General features: G+C 38.7%; 1 protein-coding gene across 1 annotated transcript in view; it reads left to right on the top strand.

The window, feature by feature from the left end:
• The window catches only part of LOC140229829 (C2 domain-containing protein 2-like), a 96462-nt gene that overhangs the window by 17494 nt on the left and 53757 nt on the right, over window positions 1–25211 (top strand). The window contains 2 exon segments of the mRNA XM_072310058.1: window positions 8012–8107; window positions 15642–15761. Of these exon segments, the coding sequence (XP_072166159.1) occupies window positions 8012–8107; window positions 15642–15761 (216 nt within the window).

Raw genomic sequence — 25211 nt, 5'->3', positions numbered from 1 at the left:
CTAATTGTGTGTGTTGGGAGGGGAGAGGAGAGAAGGAATTTTGCAAGTTATCACCACATAATAGCTGATGCTTTTGGATTCTTTAACCCACTGAAGACTAGTCAAAGTACATTGGGCAGGTGTCTCTGGGAAGCATAATTGAGCAAAAACAGCTAGTCCTCAGTGGGTTAAACCTAAAGATAAAACACAATGTAGTAAACATTTAACCAAGTCTTGAGGGACTTTCTCCAATCAAATATTTGTATTTTTAATAGCAAGATGAGGTATGTACATAAAGTCTGTAGACTTGGATGGTAAAATGCCATCCAAGACACATCTTTAATAGGGTAGTGTGACATCGAAACTGTAAAGGCTAGAACAAGTGCGAGCAGCTTTGCAGTAGTACCGGCAGAATCAACACGTGGCATTCAACAAGTTGATTGCATTGACCACGAATCACGCCATTCTGTCTTGGTCTTGATGAATGCTGCCGCGGTTTAATCGGTGGAACGACAAGTGGGCAAACTTCATCAGCGGACCGCGGCGCTTCCAAGTCAGCGCCACCCGATGGATGACAGCTAGCAACCACTATCGACAGCAGCCGCTTCTCTCTCTCACGTAATATAGCCGAAATATCCCGTCTCGTCTGCAATTAACCAAGACACTGTACATTGACTTCCATCAACTTCTAGCACCTTTGTGGCCTTACATTATATCCCCTTCCCCTTCTGCTCCAGTGTGCCTACATGTACCCATGATTTAGTTTATGTTGTCATATTCTATAATATTTTCGTTCTGATAACATAATCTTTTTCTCTTTTTTTTTTTTTGCCGGGGGGGGGGGGGGACTGATTATCAAAGCAGATCAAATAAAGATGCAATTCAGTGACAGAAATTTGCTTAATGTAAAATTTAATAAGAACATGTAGTACATATTTCATTGTCCCCAGTGAAATGCAATGCTACTGTATCACTGAATTTGCCAAACAAGTCTCTAATAGAAGATGTGTACAATATTCACAAAATGGAGTATGACTTGATACAAATTTTTAATAACATCAAATCTAGGGTGCAAACACGTGATAATGAAAAGGCAAATGACTCCAAGAATGTTTGTCAGTGAAAGGTATAGTGTAGAGTACATTTTACAGTCAGAATGACAATTTTGATGACGTACAATGTGTACACATGCTAGTGCTTATGATTCATTTTTTTTTGTTTTTTTTTTAATATTTGGTGGTATACAGCATAAGATTCGCAAGGCATCTTCTCTTCATTTTGTTTTGTATTTTAAACCAAACATTGGGTCTATATCAATGTTAACTCAGGATTGCATCAACATTCAACCAGTCATAATTACAATTACATGCAGTTGATCATTGTGAGGCATGAATATAATGGATAAGCATGGTCAGACTTTAATACAATCTACGATGTACAGTATATATTGTACATTATTGCTGCCATGGAGGTAACAATTCTCTCCGAGGGAGAGGTTGTTTTTTTCAACTGATCAAGGTTAAGAGGTGAGCTCATCCTAAAGATGCAGACTAATATTTCATGTGTCATAAAGTGTATATGCAAAAATGACAGTTACAAAGAAATACTCTATCCCACAATACAGAATTATCATAATTGAAAGAAAATATACACAGAATTGAGGGAGAAATACTGTTATTGAAACTACACATTCCCTGAATTTGTACTAACATACAATGTAATGGTATTTGATTCCACATGCCTTCTAGAAATTATACAAACTGTGTGAGAAGTATTAATAGCTCTTATATGCTCTGCAAATTTCTTCCCGATACAACCGTGTGAAGCAGGGAGATCTTGTAGTATTAAAGGTCTCGCAGGTGAAATCTCTGGGTAAAATGCAGAATGGCTTTTCAGTAATGTTACCCTTGAACCATCACTCTTTTAAAAATCCTGGGGGCTCCTGGGAACTCGCAGGTAAAGCATCTGTGTCAAAGGCGTTGCAGTCAAACTCCCCTGTGAAAAGCAGCAGGCCAGCATGCCAACAAGGTTCAATAGTATGCAAGTTACCAACGTTTGGAGTATTCCCTTTATAATATAAAGTCTACTTCAACTGCAGAAGAGCAGATGAGATAAATTCAGCTGAGGACTCATCCGCTAAGTATGAAAGAAAATTTTCCGGGGTATTCCCCATTTGATCCCAGGAAGAATCTCCCGGATGATCCCCTGGGTGACTGGCATGAAAGGCGGCATTGATCATGTGTCTTTTTTTTTTTCATTTTGGGAGCAGAATGTCATAATGCAGAATTCTTTTCATATTTTCTCAATAATGCATTCTTACTGCTATGACATCACAAATTCTTCTAGCCTTATTATCCAGCAGTGACAGCTCACAGATAAATCAATCAAGATTTTAAGAATTCTGAACTTTTGAATGGATTATCCTATTTCCCTCAATCTTTCCTGACAATAACATGTTCTGCTATTATGTTTGCATTTACTTCATGAATCCATACCATGTAAGATTTGGATGGATTCCTCTTTTAAGGGGATGGTAAGGTATTGGTGGAGATCAGGATTGAACTTTGAACTGTATGCGATATACATGTACTTGGAAACCACTTTATATATGAAATGTTACAGAGTGCACCATTCTTAGAGGAATTCAAAGTTTATTTTGATGAAAATCGGTTTTGGAATGGCTGAGAAATTCAAAAACAAGGTTAAACAAAGTGATCCTAATAAAAGGTGGGACCCACCTCTTACTACAACCATTTTGTATCCCAAATTGTATCCTCTTATATCCCGTTTATGCTGCTAGCGGGTTTCAGAGCCTCCTCGAGGAGGTTCGAAAGCCCACTCTGAAAAAGCAGCCTCTTGTCTGTTTAATACTGCTCGCCAAAAGCAGACCCTAGCAGGCCCTAGCAGGCCCAATCTTCTCCTGTCCTCTGATTTATGGCGCGGGCTTTTGAGTGACAGTGTGCAAGTTGAAAGGCTTTCTGCAGCGAGGACTGGTTGAGATGGCTGGGTTGTTTATGTAAGCAGGTGATGACCTTCAGCAATTACATTGTACCTCCGGGTCGGCCAAAGAGCGGCTTCTCGAACTCCCTTTGCGTTTATACTGCAGTCGGACCTCCTCGAGCCTGCTATAGCGGGTTCTGAAACCCCCCCCCCCCCCCCATAGGAGGTTTCAGAACCCGACCCGACCAGACCCGATCGGATCGCCTTTTCTGAATTCTGTCTGTTTATACTGAGCTGAAAGCCTGCTCGAAGCGGCTACAGGGGGTTTCAGAACCCCCTTTTTCCTTAGTATAAACGGGGTATTAGAGTGCTCTTTCTATATTGTATTTCAGAAGATGTTTCTCGTTGTCTAAAAAAATTATCATTAAACACATTGGAAACCTGAAGCCCCATCTCAAATGAAACTGTACGATCCCTTTAAAGTCTATGTTATGATTATAGGCTACTTAATGTGAAAACTGAAAATTGAATCAAATTGATAGAAAACCTCATGGACAAGCCAATAGTTTTCATGATATCCTGGTAAAAAATGGATTGACACACAATAAATCGTCAAAAACATCAGAATACATGAATATCCTTTTAAATCATTGCAGCTCTCAGCTGGTTTTGACATTGCTGAAGCACTGCAGTTCTGGAAGAGATTTTAAAGAATAGTGAATTAGGACATGTTCAACTCATTGAAGCACTGTTCTGCATTTTTAGATGTAATGCACAGGTCAGATGGTTTGTGATAGGAAGCAAAATGTGGATACGATGCCGTGCATGTCAAAAGGCTAGAATTCTTCAGGCAGCGTGATGAATTATGCATACGTGTGTATTTTTGGCACACGGTGACGACAAGGTCGCTGCTTTGTCCGCGCCCCGACAGAGATGTCCATCTCGTGTTTCACGTGTGGAGGACAGCAAACAGTGGATGTTTGAGGATGCGGCTCCGACAAGCACACGCAAATCAGCGGCGTGCGATGAGCGTATTAAGCAAACTGTCAAGACAGGCGTCGAGTGCCGCGAAATGCAAACACGGGTCTTTGCAGAGGGTACGACGCTCAGTTGTGAAACCAACAAGAATATTGAGAATATGTGTTTGTCAGCTTCATCTGATTAATATGGGACATATCAATCACATGAAATTGCTAGTGTGTATTTTGAAAATCAATGTTGTGATACTGTTATTGACATCAATTAAAGTTCTGGAGATACACATGTAACATTTGATATGTTTGATTTTATATTTTGTTTCTACTGTAGGTGACTAAACTTCAATTACATGGATGATTTCATCTTAATTCAACTTTTTGACTCAGAAATCAAAGAAGAGACAAACTGGTCAAAAGTTGTAATTGGTAGAAAGGCAGAGCATGGGATTAATACATTGTGCATTATGTACTATGAATAGAGAAACAATAACTTGAAGACAGAGTCTTCTCTAACATATCTTAAAGTCATCGATCGATGTCATCAAAAGTGAAAAGGAACTGTACATGTATGAAAGGAACTTTCAATAGGGAGATGCAGTTATTTGCAGGAGAAATAGAATATACTATGCAGGTAAATAATAGATAGATAGATAGATAGATAGATAGATAGATAGATAGATAGATAGATAGATAGATAGATAGATAGAGAGTGTGAGAGAGGGAGAGGATATGTTATATATATGAATAAATATATTCACACGAAGATAGAGATTTTAAAAAGTAGATAGAATAGGAAAGGAAAGAAGTACAATGTACTGTATACACACAGTTAAAAAGGAGTGAGCTCGGATGACTCCAATTTGCGGGAAAGGAGCGAAGAATGATGAAAAAGGGAGAAAAAGATACAGATGATTTAAGGGAGATAGAGAGAAGAAAGAAAGAGATAGGAGAGAAAGAGAATAAAAGATATTGAAGACATATCGATGACAGAAAGACAGAAATAGAGCTGAAGGAGAGTCAGGAATGGGAAGGAAGGAAACTTAACATGCAGCAGTAAAAAGTATGTCGTACATGCTGGCATGCAGTAAAGGTGTCTACTTTAGACGTGATGCCCGACCCCTCGGGACAGCATCAACTCGATATAGCCTGGTATTTCCACTGCATAATGTACACAGAATGTACTTTGGGGGGAAGTAGTGGTCTCAGATCACACTTTGGATCACTTACGTTTATAGAATGCGTGTGCACATCATGCAACCTATCTACACAATTGGGCCAAATGAGCATCAAAGGGACTGTTTTTTGTTTGTTTGTTTGTCTTTTTTTTGTTTTGCTGAGAGGTACACATTTGAGAAACATGCAACAAGATTGAAGGGTGTGCATGTTTGTGGGGGGGGGGGGGTTGGGATGGGGTGGGCAGTTTGATTGCTAACTCTGATCGCAAGTGGACATTGACTCTCAAACGGGGTGATTTTGCTAGATACACATGTTGTCCATAGACACCTGCCCGAGTATACTCGGGACTAGTCATCAACGGATTAAATCTCGTGGGTATGTCAGAGTCTGAAATTGAAAACACATGATCATGTACGTTGTAGTATACCCTGTATTTGCTTCAGTGTGCTGTTAGAATCTGTGATCTAATGAGGACTGTGTTGTATATGAACACCCCCTCCCCCTCAAAAAAACCCCCAAAAAACAAAAAACCAACCCAAAACAAAACAAAACAAGACAAAAACAGAATGAAAACAGAAGGATTAATAATTCAAATGAGAGAGAGAGAGCCTGGAGGGGAAAAATCTACCTTCCTGTGACTGATGTGTGTAGTGTACTGACACACTGTTTTTGCAGCCTCCTGCGTTTGTCACATATTATCCAAGTTGGGTGCATAGAGCATCAGTTAACCTTTTGATCGCAGGAGTTGATGTACTGCATGTCAAATCTATGGTGAATTTCTGTAATGCAGAGCTCTGCATTTTGCTAAAGATACAGCTGCACTATACAGTCTCATTCTTCCACCTCCCCCCCCCCTCCCCACCACCACCACCAATTCCACTTCATCTACTGATGAGGGAACCTTTTTAATTTCTTCATAGTACTCATTGAACTGACACTTTCACTGCCCAGTAATTTCTGTACACAATGTTTTAACTCCAGTGCTTACCTAGGAATGATACTGTAAAACACGATATACAGTATTGGCGGCATGAAAATTTCGCGAATTGGAGCCAAGCCTTTCTCGCTGCATGAAATTTTCGCGAATTGCCACTGGCATCCAATGCATATTGTGTAGGCAAGAAGTTTCGCGCGCAATTTGATTTCGCGAATGTTGGTGCCCGTGAAATTAAAATACACACAAATATTCCTCATTTTACAGTATATTAGATAAGAACGTCAGCTACTGTTATTGTTTATAATTGGGTTTGTTTTGTAGTTATTCATTCTTTCATTCATCTATTCATTTGTTGCTACTTTAACCCGTTGAGGACGAGCCCGAGTATACTCCAGCAGGTGTCTATGGGAAATGCATGTTGTAGCAAAATCAGTCCGTCCTCAATGGGTTAATGATAAAACATATCTGCATGCATAGAGATGTTGCAACAATATGAACATATGACATGATATTATGAAAGATAAAACAAAGTTATAGTAAAGCCCCCGTCACACTACAGCGTATAAATCAGCGAATGCCTAGCGGATGGGCAAAATTTGGCAAAGTCCAGATACGCTCGAATCCGCAAGCAAAACGTCGTTTTCGAACGTTCGCCTAACGAATGATGAGCATATGCTAACCGTGTTACGAGCGGATTAAGTAGCGAATGAAAGCGAATGCGTACAGTCCGTCCAGCGGATGCCGAGCGGACAAAGCGAATGAGGAGCGAATGCCCAACATATGCAGAGCGATACTGCGGCAGTCACGTGACGGATCTCGACTGACGCACATTTTCCCAAATCATTTTGAGTAGTGACAGTGTCAAGTAACGTTGTGATTGTGAGAATGGCCCCCAAAAGAAGGAAGGAGAAGTCACCACCAGGTGCTGCTGATGTCATTACCCTCGACAGTCCTCAAGATTCCTGTGTTCCTTCTGATGATCACGTTGACGATGATGTGGGGAGTCCAACATCCTCCATTACGTCTGGTGCCTCCAACTGTTCCTAGCCTGGACCTTCAGCGAAAAAAAAAAGCCAGAGGCAAACGCCGGGACTTTAATATCCCGGAAGTTCGATGAGAAGCTGATTATACAACCTGAACTGCCCTCGTCTTCGGATCCAGGCCCTGGTCCACATCGTTCTTCGATGTTTTCCTCTCCTCCGTTTTCTCTTGTCTTGGATGTATTTGGCGATTGCCAGCTGGTTTAGGTCATGCTCATGTTGATGAACAGCTAGAAGATATTGCATCTGAAATCTCTGAGCGTCCTCCATTTCTGATGACCAACTGATAAATGCTACTGGTCTGTGCTGTCCAGATTTGCTGTGCGAATTTTGGACGAACGGCGAACGAATGAGAAGCGAACGCAGAGCGACCACAACTTTCGATCAGCGGGCGCTAAGCGACCACAAAGCGTATTGTCATTCCGTTCGTCATCCGCTCAAGATTTTGGACATGTCCAAAATCAAAATTTGTCTCCGGCGGATCTCTGCGAATCGCTGCGAACAGCTAGCGGATACAGCGAACGCCAAGCGGGTCACGAACGATGAGCAGCGGATGTGAGCGTATCTCCAAATTTTCGGATCCGCTGGGCATTCGTTGGCTAGATACGCTCTAGTGTGACGGGGGCTTAAAGAAGCTAATGAGAGGGCAATTGACCTTCAATTGTTGATGATATAATGATGGTAATGATGGTAATGATGATAATAGTGATGATGATAATGGCAATTAAAACATTTTAAAACAGGACAAATTTCCATTCAGCCAATTTTCTTTCACATTTACAACAATGTAACAGATGTACATGTCAGTGATAAATGCAAAGTACATTACCTATTAAATGTGATCATGCTAGTGTGTACTGTGTACGATATGTGCAACAACAAGAACAACATAAAAAAAAAGCAAAAACCAAAGAGCATCTGAATACCACCTGATATCCTTCATGTCTCCCTTGTTCTGACAGAGCACAGTGCAAGTGACCTTTGACCGGATCAAACCAGGGGGCACGCCACCACAGTTCCAGAATGTTCAGGCTGTTGCAGGTCCAAAAGATCACTTGGTAAGCCCACTATGATTTCCTTGGGTATTTCTTCACTAAATTCTGTAATTATTTGGACTATTTATTTTCTTTCCAATTATGTAACATTTTGATAAATTTAGATATTTTTATTTATTAACGTATTGAGATATTCATATGTGCACATTAGTGTAATACTTTATTGACAGAAATAATTATTTCTTCTTGTATTCCATTCACTCATTTATTTTCATTAAAAGTATAAGTTCAAAGAAAAGTTCAAATAATACTTCTTTGATTCCTCAAGTGGTAATCTGCAGAATGACAACGACAACCACTGCCGTAATGTTAGCATGATGGTCGGCTTTTTATAGTTCAGAGTGTGAAATGGTGCAATTATGCCTCATATAATGCATGAATTCTTTAATTTTGCCCTGCACACGAGTCTTGTACACAACAAAATAACCATGCAATGCCAGTATTAGGTGCTTGTTGTAGTTATTCATGCACTCATTTTATGTATTCATTATCTCTTTTCTATTAAGTGAATGTGTTCTACATTCCAAAGTCCAAAAGAAAAATTATTAAAAGAGTACAGACTTCGTAAAATGTATTACAGCATGTGTTGCTTGCTGCATGAATTGAAAAGAGCCAAAACTGTACCTTTTTGTTATTTTGAAGAGTTGCCTGTGATGTATAGAGGAGCATCATGTTGCATGCATTGAATGTTCAATAAGCATTGCAGAAATGTAGCCATACATATTTGTATGCAGATCAGATGGTTTTCTCAGCAAAACACGGCAGCACATATTTTAAAAGCTCTTTTTTATTTTTTGAGATCCTTGAATGAACTGATCTCTGTGATCTTGTTTCTTTTTACACACAGCCGGTAGATGAAACTGAGTGTGCGGTGAGTTAAAATAGATGTGTCGCAGCTCCGGTGGAGGAACATATTAATATCTAGTACCATATTTGTAGTTTGACATTTAACACTTTCTTCATGAGTGACAGTCCGCCTGTATTATCAAGGCTCATTATTGCCATACTAAACTCACCTGTGAAGTTTTCATTGTGTGACATGTGTATCATGAGTATACTAACACAAGGTGTGTGTGGTTTATGTAGCTGTGCATCATTATATTCCCAGCCTATGCGGAGAGACTACATGTATATGAGTGTGGCATTGAAGCCATGATGTCATCCAAGTCTTCCCACGATATCATACTTTGCCCCTTTTTCTTTTTCTGTCTCCATTTCATAGATTAATAAAATTTAGTTGGCTGCTGCAAAGCAGGGTTCCCTAAAAATTAATAACTTCCTTTCCCGCCATGCGGGGCTCCCTCTAGGCAAGGACTGTCGGTCTGTCCCGTGTCTGAGGTGCATTGCCCCATGGGCGGACCGCGTGCCGCCTCCTGTTGATGTTCTTTTACAGAAGACAAACCAGTGTCTTTGCACTTCACTCCCTTCAGCTAGTCTTGGCATCAAAACTTTTGTTTAAATTTTCCTCCTTTTGGTGTCAAATTGTTTTCGTTCACTTGTTCAAGACTATAACCCCAGACTTGTCTACTTTTAGGGGCTGATTGTAAGAGTAGGCCTTACATTAATGCTGAAAATTCAGTCATTTGCTTTCCTTGGAAATGCATTCATTTTAATTTCCTTGAGGTAGCATAAAATGTAGGAGTCTGGTTCCATACAAATTGTCATACTCATGATGTTATTAATGCACATTGTAGCTGCCTAGTCTCAATGATTTAGCAGAACACACCCCCCATAAAAAACAAACAAACAAAAACAAAACAAAACAAAACAAAAAACAGAAAGAAGTAAAAAAAAAATGAAAAAATGAAAAGAAAAAGGACATCTATATTGATTTAAAGAAACAGCCTTTCCATATGTATCCAACACACAAAAATCTTTCTGACCACTCTTTGGAAGCACACTGATAATACTGATGCATACAATGTACATCAATATTGGCATCTATATTCAGTGAAAGTTACAGTGTATAGCTTCCTTGGCCTATGCTTATAACCACCTGGCATGGAATTGTTTAAAAAATAGTCCAGTAGATAATTCTAATTTTCATCATTCAATTGGTTGTTATTCATCATTTCTCAGACCGGGAAACACTTAACTAACCGTCTGTTGTTCTGTATACCCTGATTATTTCATTTTCATCATTATTGTTTTTGTCATTATTTCTAGCTTTGACAACTGTCAGCTGTTGTAATTGCTATCATGATTGTTATTTTCAATGGATTTTCAATAGTGAAGCCAAGTTTATATTTGAATAAATGTGCACTCATGAAAGAGAGTAGAATTAAAGAGATAGCTTTGTGGCATTGATGATAGAGGAGGACGGGAAAAAATGGAAAGAAATGAGGTTTATACATAGCTTGTAATCATGCGAATTGGTGGAAGAGTGCAAGTGTTCCTTGAACTATTCATAATAGTGCTTTACAATGTTTTGAAGCCTTCAGATGAATTTCAGCCAGACTCTCATTCTGGGAAAAGTTTCTCATTATTTAAGATTTTGAAGAAAAAAAAAAATGAAAAAGAAAAGAAAAAAAAAACAAAGGCAAAAAATCAGAGTTATTTCTTTTCCTGATACATTAGGACTCTGCCAAAATGTAATGGACATATAACTTCACAAACAATCTATGTGAAATGGAGAGATGTGAATTGCATCTCTAGGCTAAGTTTTGATTAAACTTGCTTTCTAGATTTGTTAGCTGTCCAATTATGACTCTTCTTTTTGACAATCTTAAAGAAAACTACAACTCTACAATCTGTCCAACCTGCATTGTGCAGAGGATGAAAATCAATGAGATTGTACCTCTCCCAGGGTAGCACTTCTAAAGTACTCTCGACCTTATTCATTGCTTCCTGTATTGGAATGAATAACCCTCTCTGCAGGGGGCTGATCCAGTCTTCACAGGGGTGCAACCCCAGCACCCCTGTGAAGCTCCCAGGTGCCTCCCAGGTGCCTCCCAGGTACCTTGTGTGATGCTGACACATGGCAGTGCTCTGCTTTATAATGAAGGTGGTGGTCCTCTGATGCCACCAATACAATGAAAATGTATGATCAAATGGGATTTGATCTGAACCATGCATAGCTATCACGTTCATGTTTACACACCACCATTTGACTGAAAGGGTATTCTTTTTTTTTTATCTACAGTATCTGTGCAGTTTTAGTGCCGTGCATTGCTCAGTGGTGAGCTGGAGTAATACTCTTTAGTTTCATGATTATGGCGAATTGTTGTTGTTGTTTTTTCTAATGCCAGATGTGTTCCATAGTTTAGGTAAATCCCCTGCATTCCATAATAGTACTGTACTTGTTTGTGTGTTAACACAATACATGAAGAGTCAGGTATCTGCTTTCCAAGTACATATGTACATTGTAGGACATGCTGAATATAGTAAGCCATTTACATAAAGCACGGATTTTCTGTTAAATTTTCTGTCATTGTCATATTGCTATACAAGGCTTGTAGCTCTATGGATTGTCTTATTACTTCCTACATTGTATTTTATGTCCATGCAGTACCTCTTGATCTACACAGTTGCACTGATATGACCATGATCAAGATTTGTGTTCTTTACTACAATATGTTGATATCTGTATCAGGGTTGCCTTCATAATTAAGATGTCTAAACTTCATACATCCATGAAAACCATACAAACCATACAGTGTTTATTTGTGATTTCGTGTTACATAAGTATTAAAACCTATTTTTTCCCCTACACTTTAACATCTTAATTGATTGGGAAATGAGGACAGTCACCCTCTCCCAAGATTAGTGCTTCTAGAATAGATTAAATTAGCACAGCTAGAGTACTGAAGATTGAAGACGAGTGTTTGGCAGCCACAATTTTTAGAATTAATGAGACTGCCAGCAGCAGATGTGAATCGGTATTTAGTATAACCGTAGCTAATTCTTCTTAACAGCTTACACCAATCTGTCATTGAATAGCAAATCACAATTTGACAAAAAGAACCTCAAAGTTGTCTTAAAGCTCCTTGACAGACTTACATTGTAGTAGCACACATGGCCTTTTAGATGAGCTTGGTGAATTTTATGCTTGGCTTTCCAAATGTTTTCATAATGGGCAGACTTACACATATAAGTGTACCTGTTGGTATAGACTTTCAGCTGATCCAAAGCACGGTATGAAGAAAAAAGAACACATGATTTTTCATGGCATGAAACTTTGGCGAAATGCCACTGGCATTCAATGTATTTTGTAGAAAACCACAGCGACTGTGTTCATTTTACTGTCATGAATCTTGGCTCCTCGTAAAATTCATGCAAGTTTTTTTTTTTGTTCGCAAACATTTCTGGTTTTACAGCATGTTTTGGAAGTGTTCATTGAGGTTTCTTTAAAATATTCAAATTCTGGCAAGATGAGTATTGAAATGGTCTGTGGATCAAGACTAGCACATCTGGTGACATCCACTAGCTCACTCACATACAGCGTAACACACCAATCTGTTTCCAAGTTACTCAATGAAAGTATTGAATACTGTCTGGAGATTCCAATGACTTCCACATCTGTTCCTCCTCTGTACATCTCCATCTCATAAAATAGACCCTGGTAGCTTTTGAGGCTTTCAGACTTCTGAAAGAATTCATTTGTAAACATGTTTAGATATAATTCTCATGAAAGTATTAAGCATGAATCATGCCTTTTATAAACACCATTGTCTAATCATGTTTCCGGAATTTAGGCCCATGTTGCGAGTCTGGATGACTTTCTGTCCCCGCCGAAAGAGTTCGAGCAGGGGACTATGAAACGGGCTCCGTACGTGTGTGTGTCCGTGTGTCCGTCCGTGCGTCCGTGCGTCCGTGTGTCCGTCCGTGCGTCCGTCCGTGCGTCCGTGTGTGATCAAAATGTTCAAAATGCTACTCCTTCGCCATTTCTAACCCGATTTTGATTCTGTTTGCTTTATATGATAGCACTACATGGGAGCTTTGAAACTTCTATAAAGAATTTCAGTTGTGACCTTTGACCTTGACCTTTGACCTATATTGTACATTTTGCTTCAAAATGCTACTCCTTCGCCATTTCTAACCCGATTTTGATTCCGTTTGCTTTATATGATGGCACTACGTGAGGGCTTCAAAACTTCTACACAGAATTTTGACCTTTGACTTCTTTGACCTTTGACCTTGATTTTTTGCCTATATTGTACATTGGCTACAAAATGCTACTCCTTCGCCATTTCTAACCCGATTTCGATTCCGTTTGCTTTATATGATGGCACTAGGTGAGGGCTTCAAAACTTCTACACAGAATTTTGACCTTTGACTTCTTTGACCTTTGACCTTGATTTTTGACCTAAATTGTACATTTTGCTACAAAATGCTACTCCTTCGCCATTTGTAACCCGATTTCAATTCCGTTTGCTTTAAGTGATGGCACTTGGTGAGGGCTTCAAAACTTCTACACAGAATTTTGACCTTTGACTTCTTTGACCTCTGACCTTGATTTTTGACCTGTATTGTACATTTTGCTATTAAATGCTACTCCTTCGCCATTTCTAACCCGATTTCGATTCCGTTTGCTTTATGTGATGGCACTAGGTGAGGGCTTCAAAACTTCTACACAGAATTTTGTCCTTTGACTTCTTTGACCTTTGACCTTGATTTTTTACCTATATTGTACATTGGCTACAAAATGCTACTCCTTCGCCATTTCTAACCCGATTTCGATTCCGTTTGCTTTATGTGATGGCACTAGGTGAGGGCTTCAAAACTTCTACATAGAATTTTGACCTTTGACTTCTTTGACCTTTGACCTTGATCTTTTTACCTATATTGTACATTTTGCTACTAAATGCTACTTCCGGCGGGGACATATATTACGCACCGCGTAATTTCTACTTTTCCTTGTTAAAACTCTAGTGAACAATTAACAGAGTGGAGATCAGCTTGACTGTGCTTACACTTCCACCGCATATATGCTGATGCATCATGGGTATTTTTAAAGCGTATCAAGATGATCATTGAGCCATGGAGTCTGTGCACAGTTGGTGTGTGTAATGGGGTTATTGTTAAGGTCAGCGAGGAGACTTATTTTGGTGTCTTCAGTCCTGTAACTCATGACATGCTTAGATTAGATAGGGTGTACTGAAGGGTTTTAGAAGTGTGAAATCCCCCTCTGTCTGTTTACATGAGAAAAAACGGTGTGGATGATATGCTTGGCTGGTAGTCCAGAGAGGGACATTCTGGTACGCGTATTGAAAATATGAAAAGAGTTATTAGGTGTTAAAATTCCTGAAATTTGCAGATGTCTCTTGGATGGGATGATATTAAAAAGATTTTAAAAGGACCACGCACCCTTTCTCTGTTGAAGGATTATACATGTAGAAATGATATTGAATGAATGTTAGTACTGTGGGAATAGTTTGATTGAGTATTCCATGCACACTGTGTTATTGAAGTGTTGGCAATCATTTCATGATGAGGAGGATTAATAATGAAAGCATGTGGCAGTTTCATGATCGTTTACTATTGATGATTTGTGATGATATTTAATAATGGCAGTTTACATCTTCTGTAGCCATGGGTCTGATATGACACAATTAGTTTAAATGCAATCCATTCTGTGAGTTTAGTAATAATAGACATATAAAGCGGATCCAGAGGTGAGTGCCCCCCCCCCATTTCTTTTTTGTTAAAACAAGAGAAGTAAAAAGGGAAAAAAAAATGAAAGGGGCATGGGCGCCCCCCTTTAATTATCTTTGTCAGCCAAATAACTTTGCGTATCAGCCAATGAAACCTGAAAGTGGCATCAGTAACATTTCTATTGCTCCCCCCTTTCAAAATTCCTGGATCTGCCCCTGATAGACTATTCTAAAAACAAGTGCAAAAAAGGCCTTCATGATACATGTACTTATTCTACCTTACATGTACAATATGTATACAGGCTGTATGTGCTTCTCAGTATGTGTGACTGTTTGATGTCTTTTGGTGTATGCTATGTGTCAAAGACATTTATGGGATAAAATGTGCACAATCTATTGCCTTGATCTGAAATATCTTTGTGAATCCTGGCCATGTTTGATGTCTTTTGGTGTATGCTATGTGTCAAAGACATTTATGGGATAAAATGTGCACAATCTATTGCCTTGATCTGAAATATCTTTGTGAATCCTGGCCATGACTTTTAATGTTCAACTACTAAATGTGAGCCATTGTAAATACCAATGTGAGAACATATTTTGCTTTATAAATCATACAAAATTCACTACACTGCCATGAGTTTTTGTAACCTGTCTTTTCTCCTTGTGATATTGGCACCTGAACAGGAGATCATTTGACTCAGCGAGATAGCAAGATGCTATCATGTCAGGTTACCATAGTAACAGCTGAAATACCTCCAGTTGGCTGGTTGCCACTACCTTACTACCACGGCAACGGCATGTGTTGTAAACTTACAGTGAATGCGAACATCATGTTGAAACTCCTCCCTGCTAAAATCTTTGATAATGTCCTCTTCCCTTTACACCTGTTGCTTCGGTCTTTAATATTCAATCTCATCTCTCTCTTAACCCCTTCAATCCCGCAGACAGTGACGTGTCAGTTGGACGTGGCTGGGTTTGGGTTTGTGGTCTTCGCCACCCAGCACACCTCTGCCAGTGTCAAGCTGTCTACCTGTGATGTCACTGTAAACAGACTCGCTGGAAAGGTGAGCCAAAGATTTGGTCTTTGCGTATGTCCTTTAACCCTAACTGCACTTTATTTACCAATCCTCACAGATGCATGGAAATCCATTGTCAATGAAATACAGATTTTACCTAATCCCCTAGGTAATCCCCTAATCCCTATTTTGTTGGGATTAATTTTCCTGCTGGACTGGGACACATGGTTGCACTCGAGCGGGCTTGCTAACCTGAACTGTACAATTTGTAAGTCAACATTTGACCAGTGGATTATTCAATGCAAATACAAGTGTACTTAGAGTACTGAGTGCAAAAAGGGTTGATCTATTGGTACCATGTCAAAGGTTTTTTTTTTTCCCCTTTAAGTTTGACTGGTATTACCCCATTTATTATGTTTTTTTTTTCTCAAGGCATTTAGCTCATTTTTTAAAAATTTTTATTTAGAGATACCATTTAAGTAGAATCTGTTTGGAAAGCAGAAATTAATTGAGACATTCTTTTGATTTGATTATTTTGATTGTTGTCAATTTCCCCAATCCAATATGTTTGCATGTTAAACCCTTCTGCAGTTAGTCTTTTATTGGCTTGACCAATTTATCATGCATGATTGGTTAACGTATAGAAATGACTGCATGTCATCACACTATTAACATTGTACGTGTGTATTCAGAAATGTGTTAAATCTAGACCACTTTATGAATAACCTATAAATAGAGTATTATCTCCCAACTCTCTGTTAGTTTATATGTAGAAAGCACCTGCTGTTCTTTATTTCAATTTCTAAATGCAGAATGAATGGATGCATGTATGCATGAATTTAGAAAATCAATGTAAAGATCCCAAGAATATCCTGTGTAATTTCTTTAAAGCATTCCCCAGTATCATAAAGTGAAAGTGTTTGTAAAGGTGTAGAGTTTAATGGTCCACCATGTTGTGTGTAGACTTGAAAAGATTTGTTTGGGTAGAATAAGGTGGATGAATACCGCCTTCCATTCAAGAAACATCTGAAGACGTTCTGTGTGAGGATATGATGGCATAATATTACATCATGCTTAGTTCATAACACCTTGCAGAGCTCTGCCTGTAATTGATCGGATTGGACACCAATGAGTGCTGGTCAGTAATCACTGTATACAGCAGACTTGGTGCGCCTTCCAAAATACTTACAGAGGGCAACACATTTACAGAGTGCCGTGTTTATAGATACTGTAAAACATGATATATTCGCGGCATGAATTTTTCGTGAATTGGAGGCGACGGCCATTTTTGCAGCATGAAATTTTTGTGAACTGCCACTGGCATTCAATGTATATAGTGTAGACAAGAACTTTTGCATCCATTTTAATTTCGCGAATCTTGGCGCTCGCAAAATTTGCGAAATTAAAATGCACGCGAACATTTCTCGTTTTACAGTAGCTTTAATAGTTGTTTGTGAAGTAACAAGGGAGATTGCGTTTTGCATGATGAACATTTTTTTTTTTGAATAAGGGATGAGAGTTAAATTTACAAAGGTTTTAAAGGTTCAGCATGCTTGCAGAGTATGTTCAAAGTACTGATTTTTAATCAAGCAGAGTCTCATGAGCCTTATGAAGTAAGTTCATATCTTCAGGAGACGAAAAACAGTCCTAGTTGTGCAAACACATAATTGAATGTGTGGGACTGTAGGCTCATTACCTGAGTGATACACGGAGCTGTGATGGAAGTGCCATGTGTGGGTCATTACGAACCCATCACATTCCCCAGGCTAATACCGACCCTGCCACACTGTCTCAAGGAGACAAGGGTCGTTTCTTTAATTGCGTGCGTAAGAAGGCATCACCTTGCCCACTGCAGAGCTATCCATTACAATGCATACAGCGAGTGCCCATACGCATGAGTTACAGGTTGATACGATCCATGCTCTATGTATATACAATATGTCACAGTGACACCAGTGAAAATCAACTCTGATACATGTCTGTACTTAGATTGTTTGCAAAAGAAACCGTAGAAGGTTTTGTATGTCTCTGTGATCAGACAGCACAACTTCTGTAGAGATTGTGCAAAAAAGCAGCAGATTTTCATCATTCCATTCAAGCCGGGAACAAGATATCAAATGATGTTAAGGTTCACTTGCCCCAAACCAGCATTCCCTTTCTGGTCTGTAGAGGCAAATATGAACCATGTGACATAGATAGTGCTGCAAAAGCTATCTGATGATCATGTGTCAATTCTGTAATGTTGAACTAAGTGGTGATTTGCCTCCAAGATATTATTCCTTTAGAGATAAACTTTTGTACATGTAGTTGCGAGAAGACCCATTTGCTCTCAACTCAGAAATGAGCTCAGCCCATGTGAAACCTGTCTTTTGGTTTTACTAGACTGTGCCAGAATGGGTATGGAATGTTTCCAATGTACCTATACATATAGATTAATTGAAATAATGACATGGTATTTATAGAACACCATATCAACCCCAATCAAGTATTATTCCGGTACTTAAAAAGCGCAGAAATGTGATACCAACATACATACCGGTACCTTGAATGCTAATGTTTTCATGCCAAATGTCAGCACTGTATAAAATTGAGTGGAGACAGTGGTTCACTATAGATGGCTTTGATACCACTAACCATCTCTTTGGATGATACAGTATACTGAGCTGATTATTCACTTCAGTCATCAACCCTGCTGGGTCTTCCGAATTCAAATTAGCCTGATTACAGTCAGGATATTGTGTGCCCATCACACAATACATACAGTCTGTCGCATGCAGCCTGAAATTAATGGTATTATGCTTTTGATTGGATTATGTTTTCCAAGGGCGTCTGGCCAACCTGCATTGTCGTTACAGGCAGATCAGCTCTGCATTGACCTTTGACCTTTCCATTCTGTGATGCATTCGCTATCTGTACCGTGGAATGTATTTTCCACGCAGCGTTACCCTTTACAAACTAGATGTACAACTTAAGTGGATGGTTGCAATGCGTAAATAGCTTCTAGCAAGCAATCATAAATTAGCTGACTTAATAGTGATAAGAGATTTGTAGGCTATCAGAAGTCATGCAATTATCTCCTTTTATCAGACCTAGAGAGTTACTGCCTTCTAGCAGGATGCCAACTCTTTGTTCACCAAGACATGTAGAAGGGTCATCATTTATCAGCAAAAGGTGCTTAAGGTTTAATTGCTTTCTTCAAGTGGGATACAATGTGCTCTTAACATTCCCTTGTGAATCACATTGTTTGGCTCCTTGTCATTTATACATCGTGTAGTGTTTTCACATTGTATTTGATCTGCACCTTATTCAGTACGTTCTTTGCGGAATTGTTGACAAAGCTCTCAGATTTCAAGTCTTGAAGAAAGCATTAAGATACAAATTCAAGATAGTCATCATTCCTAGAATATTGTAGATTGTGATACAATGAAGCAGTACCTACAACTTTGTACACGACATGTTATTCTAATCAAAGTTGATAGTTTAATGCAAGTGATAACACTGTTATTATTGATATCATTACTATTATAGTCGTAGTATCACCATTACTATTTTTACCATTACAAAGGTTATTATCTGTATCAGTTGGTATTCTAACAATTATTATTAGTGCTTTGCCACTTACACATTGCGAGTCAGTGTGCAATACCGTTGTGTAAATGTAACGGTTTTGCACGCTGGCTTGCTAGAGAATCATGTGTACTGTAATGGAACATTGCAAATACAGATGACTTTGTGGTATCTAATCTATGGTGGATACGGTTGGATCTATTCTCTCTCAGGGTTAGTGAATTCTCATGATAGCTTGACACCCTCCAAGGCACCATTCATTCCTTAACCCTTCTGTACCAATGTGTCAAATATGAACACATTTCGCACATAGCCCTATGAACAGGAAATAAACGTGGCATGCAAGGTGCTAAGCATGAGCAACCAAGGTCAGCTCTATGGGCAAGATCTGTCTTATTGAAGAGAACAACTCGTGTTATGGAGAGAGAGCCTCAGCCATAGCTAAAGAGAGCCGAAGTGTGCTGGCATTGTTGTTGCTGGTGTTGTTTCTTTCTTAATCCACCTGAAGCCAAGAAATGCATAGGATCTACATTTCGAGGCACGTCACTGCCCGCCACAACAGACAGAGGTCCCATGAGGGGTAGAGTTTTTGGCCAAGACGTGCTCACGACTGCGCTTCTCACTTCTTTGCCAGGCGCAGGGTGAGACACCGGTGAAGTGGGCCAGTAAACACACACATGTTTGGAAAGCTAGGGCATTGCCCCTTTAGGCTTGCATCCCTAGGAGACAAAAAAAAAGCCTCTTAAAATCATCTAGTCTGTAAGAACAATATCATTGAGGGCTACAAACTTGGACAGGAGACTGCCCATCAAAGTGATGGCTGATTTTTGTCATGCACCATTTCTCCCTTTCCCCTTTTCTTGCTGTAAAAAAAAAGCAAACAAACACACGAACAAACAAACAGAGAAACCAAACAACAAGATCAAATACTGGAGGGAGTTTTTAAAAACTTGACTTCTTGTGGGTTTGCTTTCTTTGAATATACTTGTATAATTGAGACTCATGACATCAGAGATTGATATTGACCATTTGCAAACTAAAACAAACAAAAACAAGATCAAATTGTGGAGTGAGGCCTTTGAAAACTTGGCTTCTTGTGGGTTTGCTTTCCTTATGCATCAATTAAGACTCACGAGCATGTCTGAGATCTTGCAAACACAAAATGCATTTCTGTCTTTGATAGGTACATGGAATATAAATTCCGCCAAATGCACATGCTAGCAAGCAAGATATGTTTGGAAACCAACATTCTAACAATTCAGCAAAGGCCTTCATTTATAAATTGTAGAAATCACAAAGCTAATACAGTAGGAATGTCATGCCAATATTTTTTACACACTTTTGTGGTGGGGCTCATTCATTTGAGCTTCTCTGACTCAATGTGCCTGGTTGATACCATTTGCTGACTATCGCTAGTCATCTGGGGCAAACCACAAGGGGTTGGCATCATTCACCTCTTTTCTTGTGTGGGTGGGTAGGGGGACCACTTCACCAGGTTAGCACCCTGCTCTTTGCGATGAATGATGAAGTGGGATCTTTACACTTTTACGTGCATGAGTCTGGCTAACTCACACACGGTACCTCCACATAATGTCCTATCTGAGGGAAAGAGTGTTTTGCCTCATACTAGAGAGATGGGGTCGAAAGATGATAGACAGTGACTTTAAGATGGTCAGTGACTTTAAGGTGGTCAGTGACCCCAGAAAGATTCTTTGCATGTCCAAGATTCCTCTATCTTGAGGTCAGTCGCTCAGCATTTCTGATATATCTATTTATTTATTTTGTTTTTAGAACTTGGGTGCTGATCTGTCTTTGAATATTGATAGCTATCATGTACAGTGTACTGCTCCGTCATGGTCATATTGTGAGAGAGACAGTTCCATATGATGATGATGATGATCCACAGCATTTGTATAGCGCCATACTTGTAGAAACATTCAAAGGCACAGACTCCTCCAAGAGAGACACAGATCAAGAAATTATTTATCTTTGAAGTCTAAAAATAGACCAAGTCAACCAGCCTCAATAAAGAGATCTCTCGTAAGACATACGTTTTGTCTATTTCAATGGCATATAAATGTCTTATGTGCTCCGGATATCAACTTCATGTTGTAAGTACGGAGTGTGATAGCAGTCAGTCTTAATGGCTACTCAATGACCATCAAATGACCAGAGTGTGAATATTGTATTCAAACAGCCATGGCACTAATGGGCTGGGCGAGGGCGCCCTGGGTGGCGTGTAAGATAAAACGAGCAATTTAGAGCCGCTAATGGGTCCACTCATCGGTGGTGGATGTCGGATGAAAATTAATGTCTGTATTTGACACGACTCACAATCCATTACAGTGAACGACTGGAGGGCCATTAATGTACTGAGACATAGTAATGTGTGTGTACACAGTGTCAGTGGGAATGTTCTGAAATTTGTGAAGAACAGAAAAACTATTCCACCATACACCCTGTAGCATGTGAAGCACAAATATATCATCATGCCCTGTTCAAATCTTATTTGAGAGAGCTCTATTTTAGTAACACTGTCTGCAATTAAATCACCATTAAGGCACTTAGCCACCATTTTGTTCGATGCTTTTTTCTTTTCTTTTTTTATTCATCACCAGTATGTCACATGGTTCAACCTGGCCCACAAATTCCTTTCAATTGCTCAATTATCCTAGCAGAAAAAAAGTCCCACAAAATACCAAAGTGGGCTTAGCTAAATGACCCAGCAGTGTTTCATTACCAGCCAATTAATCCTGGTGTTTTTTAATCAAACACAGCATGCACACTGTAAAACTTTGCAACCAAAGGTATAGATTTCAGCTTGTTGCAGCACCATTATATTTTGAATGAGTGCTGCGAAATCAAGAACAGGAGATTTGTAATACAGTTCCTGCCTTATGCAGTCACCACCAGACAAAGTATTTGATTTCAATACTGTCTCTTTACACTGTTTATGTTGTTAACTGCCGAGATCAAAGCCCACAAAAAAGCAGATAAGGATTCTCTGAAATATATGTATGAAAATATGTCCTTTGGCTTGACTGACTCAAACTGTTCAACATTTCCTTACCTGATGGAGTAATCTTTCTTACACATATTGTCAAAATTTGGTGGCTTAAAACAATTTACCAAATTTGAGGTAAAGTATTTACCAATTTTTCTGGACTTTTTTTTTTTTTTCATTTTGATGTATTTCCAAAGCCTATTTTTATTGATGCTTTTGCACAGCATGCCTGAGTGACCTCTGTCTTTAAGTCCTCTTTCCTTCCTTTTCTATGAAACTGTACCTCATAACTCTTCTCTTATTTAAAACCCCTTAAGAATCTGTTGTGTTGGTCCAATTTTAACAAGTTATGTATCATATTTAAAAGCTTACATCTTTATCTTTTATTAGATTATGTAGAAAAGTGGGGATTCATTTTGGTCTACTTTTTTGTGGGTTTTGAACTGGGTGTTTCCATTAAATGCGTATTTTAACGCAATGATAAGAATATCAGTGACAATGGTCTATTGGAGAACTGTCTTACAACCAGGGAGGCAGATTGTTACAAGTCATTGGCAGCAATGATATTGTTGTAATTATTGACTGTTTTGTTCATATCAGTATTATGATTCGTATTGATACTATCAATCATTGTGTTATTATAGGTATTATCATTATTTTAGTTATAAAATCACCATATCATCATTTTTCATACTTGCCAATTAGTAAGATTTTATCAGATTCAGTAAGATTTTTTACGTTAAAAATAGCAAAATCAGATTTTCTGTCAGAGAAATCAGATTTTTAAAAAAATATTTAGATATACCTTTCATGTGTATTTTCTGAAGATTTGACCGGAAGTAAGATTTTTAACTTCAGTTTGCATATAAGATAAGATTTTTGCAATCCACGAGTAAGATATTTCATCTCGAAATGTCGGCAGGTATGCATTATTATTTACCACCATTTACTATTGGTATCATTTCTGTTATCACTATTATTGCTGTCAACATATTTGTTATTGTCATTATCATCCATTGTTAACATTACCATTTTCATTGATATTGTGAAAGCCTTGATATAAAAGACTGTCCTGATTTAACAGTGTTTGCCCTTCAGATCTTTGCATTCAGATCTTAAACAGGCAAACTTACAAATTGCTGTACTGAGTGTAAACATTAGATCATGTAATTCTATTGCATGATGTGTGTGTGTGTGTGTGTGTGTGGGCACGCACCACTTCAAGAATTTACAGGGGTCGACTTCTGTAAAGATTTTCGGATGTTTTGTATGCACGAAGATGTTGATTGACTAATATCTTGATGCGAATGTTGTGTGATATTAAACACATTTAAAGTGTTTTTGTTGCTGTACAAATGACTTCATATCTAATGCTGCCAGACTAATCCTTAGATTCATCAACTAAACTCATTATGTATGTTCTGTTTCTGTTTTCCGTGTTTCCGTTGTACCTAATAACAGCTCAAAACCAAGGTATGTCCAATGTGTGTGTGTATGTCTGTAATAGTCTCGTACGTGTGATATGTCTGGTTTAACATTTTAGTTCATCTGATTTAAATGCTTTAATTTTTGCTTTTGAATCAATGTGCTTTGTGAAGTCATTTCTTTTTTACCGTCTTTATTTTATCTCTGCTGCTTTACAAGCTGCTACAGTCAGCATTTGTGCTTGTTTCATTGATTGTCAGCTGGTTTTACTTCACTATCATTCTTTTTTGTTCTTTCCCTGTCAAAGACGATTGGCAGATGTTGTGAAAGTGAAATTGAAGCAGCTGTCGTAGGTGTAAATACAGTGAATGTGAACAGATTAACAATGAAGAAGCACACCTAGGTCTCTTTGTTTTCACCGCCTCTTCGTGCATACAGTAGTATATTGTTAAATTATGTGTTTACGCACCTACAAGAAGTTTTTTATTTTGGAAGACAAAAAATGCGTAATGAAGTTTTATGTCTTGCTACTTTTTGCCAACATCGCTCATGGATAATTGGCAGATGGCAGTTTTTCTGCAGATATTGCTCTATATCACCCGCAAATGTTTGCATGTTCTTGTTTTAATGTTTATATCGTATTTGTAGTTCAGTGAGATACTCCATGTTCACATCGATTTCACTCCCCTAGAGAGCTCCTCCGTTCTCTATCATCATCAAACAATCTTGCACACTTTTTATGCTGTCATCGAGCGCCGTCTTTCTGCACAAATCCCTTTGAAGGCTTCGTGTTTGCTGGTTGAGTCACTGGGCAAGCCGTCTCCATAGACTTGTTTGCGCCGTGGATTGCAGGCATTTCACTGTCAGTCTTCAGAGGCTGGCGCATATCAATGTGAGGGTTGTTTTTTTTTTAGCCTTGTGGCAATATGTTGCAATATATCACAATATATGGCGATATGTCACAGAACATGACAACATGTACAGCTCAAATTAATGAATTTTTGCATTGAGTTGTTGTGTTGTTTTTTCAGTTCCAATACAAATATGGTTATTGATGTGTAATGAATTCGGGGACAATCTTAAAAGCATAGAGATATGAAAAGATATGTGCAATTCATGTTGCCCTTTTGTTATCTGAACTGTTATCTGAACTCTTCTAGCCCTAAATACTCTTGTAAATTCAAACCTTCTACAACGGATGCTACTTCTGAAAGCTGTGAAGGGAGATACTGTAAAAGTCGAAATTTTCGCACATTTCGCGCAACCAGAAATTAGCGCGAAAATAAAAGCAGGCGAATATTTTTGCTTGCCATATGTTCCTGTGCGTGATGTTTTGATTCCGTGGAATTAAAAACACGGGAAACTCTTCATAACCGGCCAAGCGTGAAAAATTAGTCGCGCGAAAATATCAACTTTTACAGTAATGCAATGGTGATTTATGGGGGGTCTGGGGGACAATATTTACTATTTTTTTCACAGTAAAAGAGTACATTTTTAACATG

This window comes from Diadema setosum, chromosome 6, assembly GCF_964275005.1.
Source record: "Diadema setosum chromosome 6, eeDiaSeto1, whole genome shotgun sequence".
Classification (NCBI taxonomy): domain Eukaryota; kingdom Metazoa; phylum Echinodermata; class Echinoidea; order Diadematoida; family Diadematidae; genus Diadema; species Diadema setosum.
The sequence above is the reverse complement of the archived record's forward strand: the minus strand, read 5'-3'. Positions and strand labels throughout refer to the sequence as shown.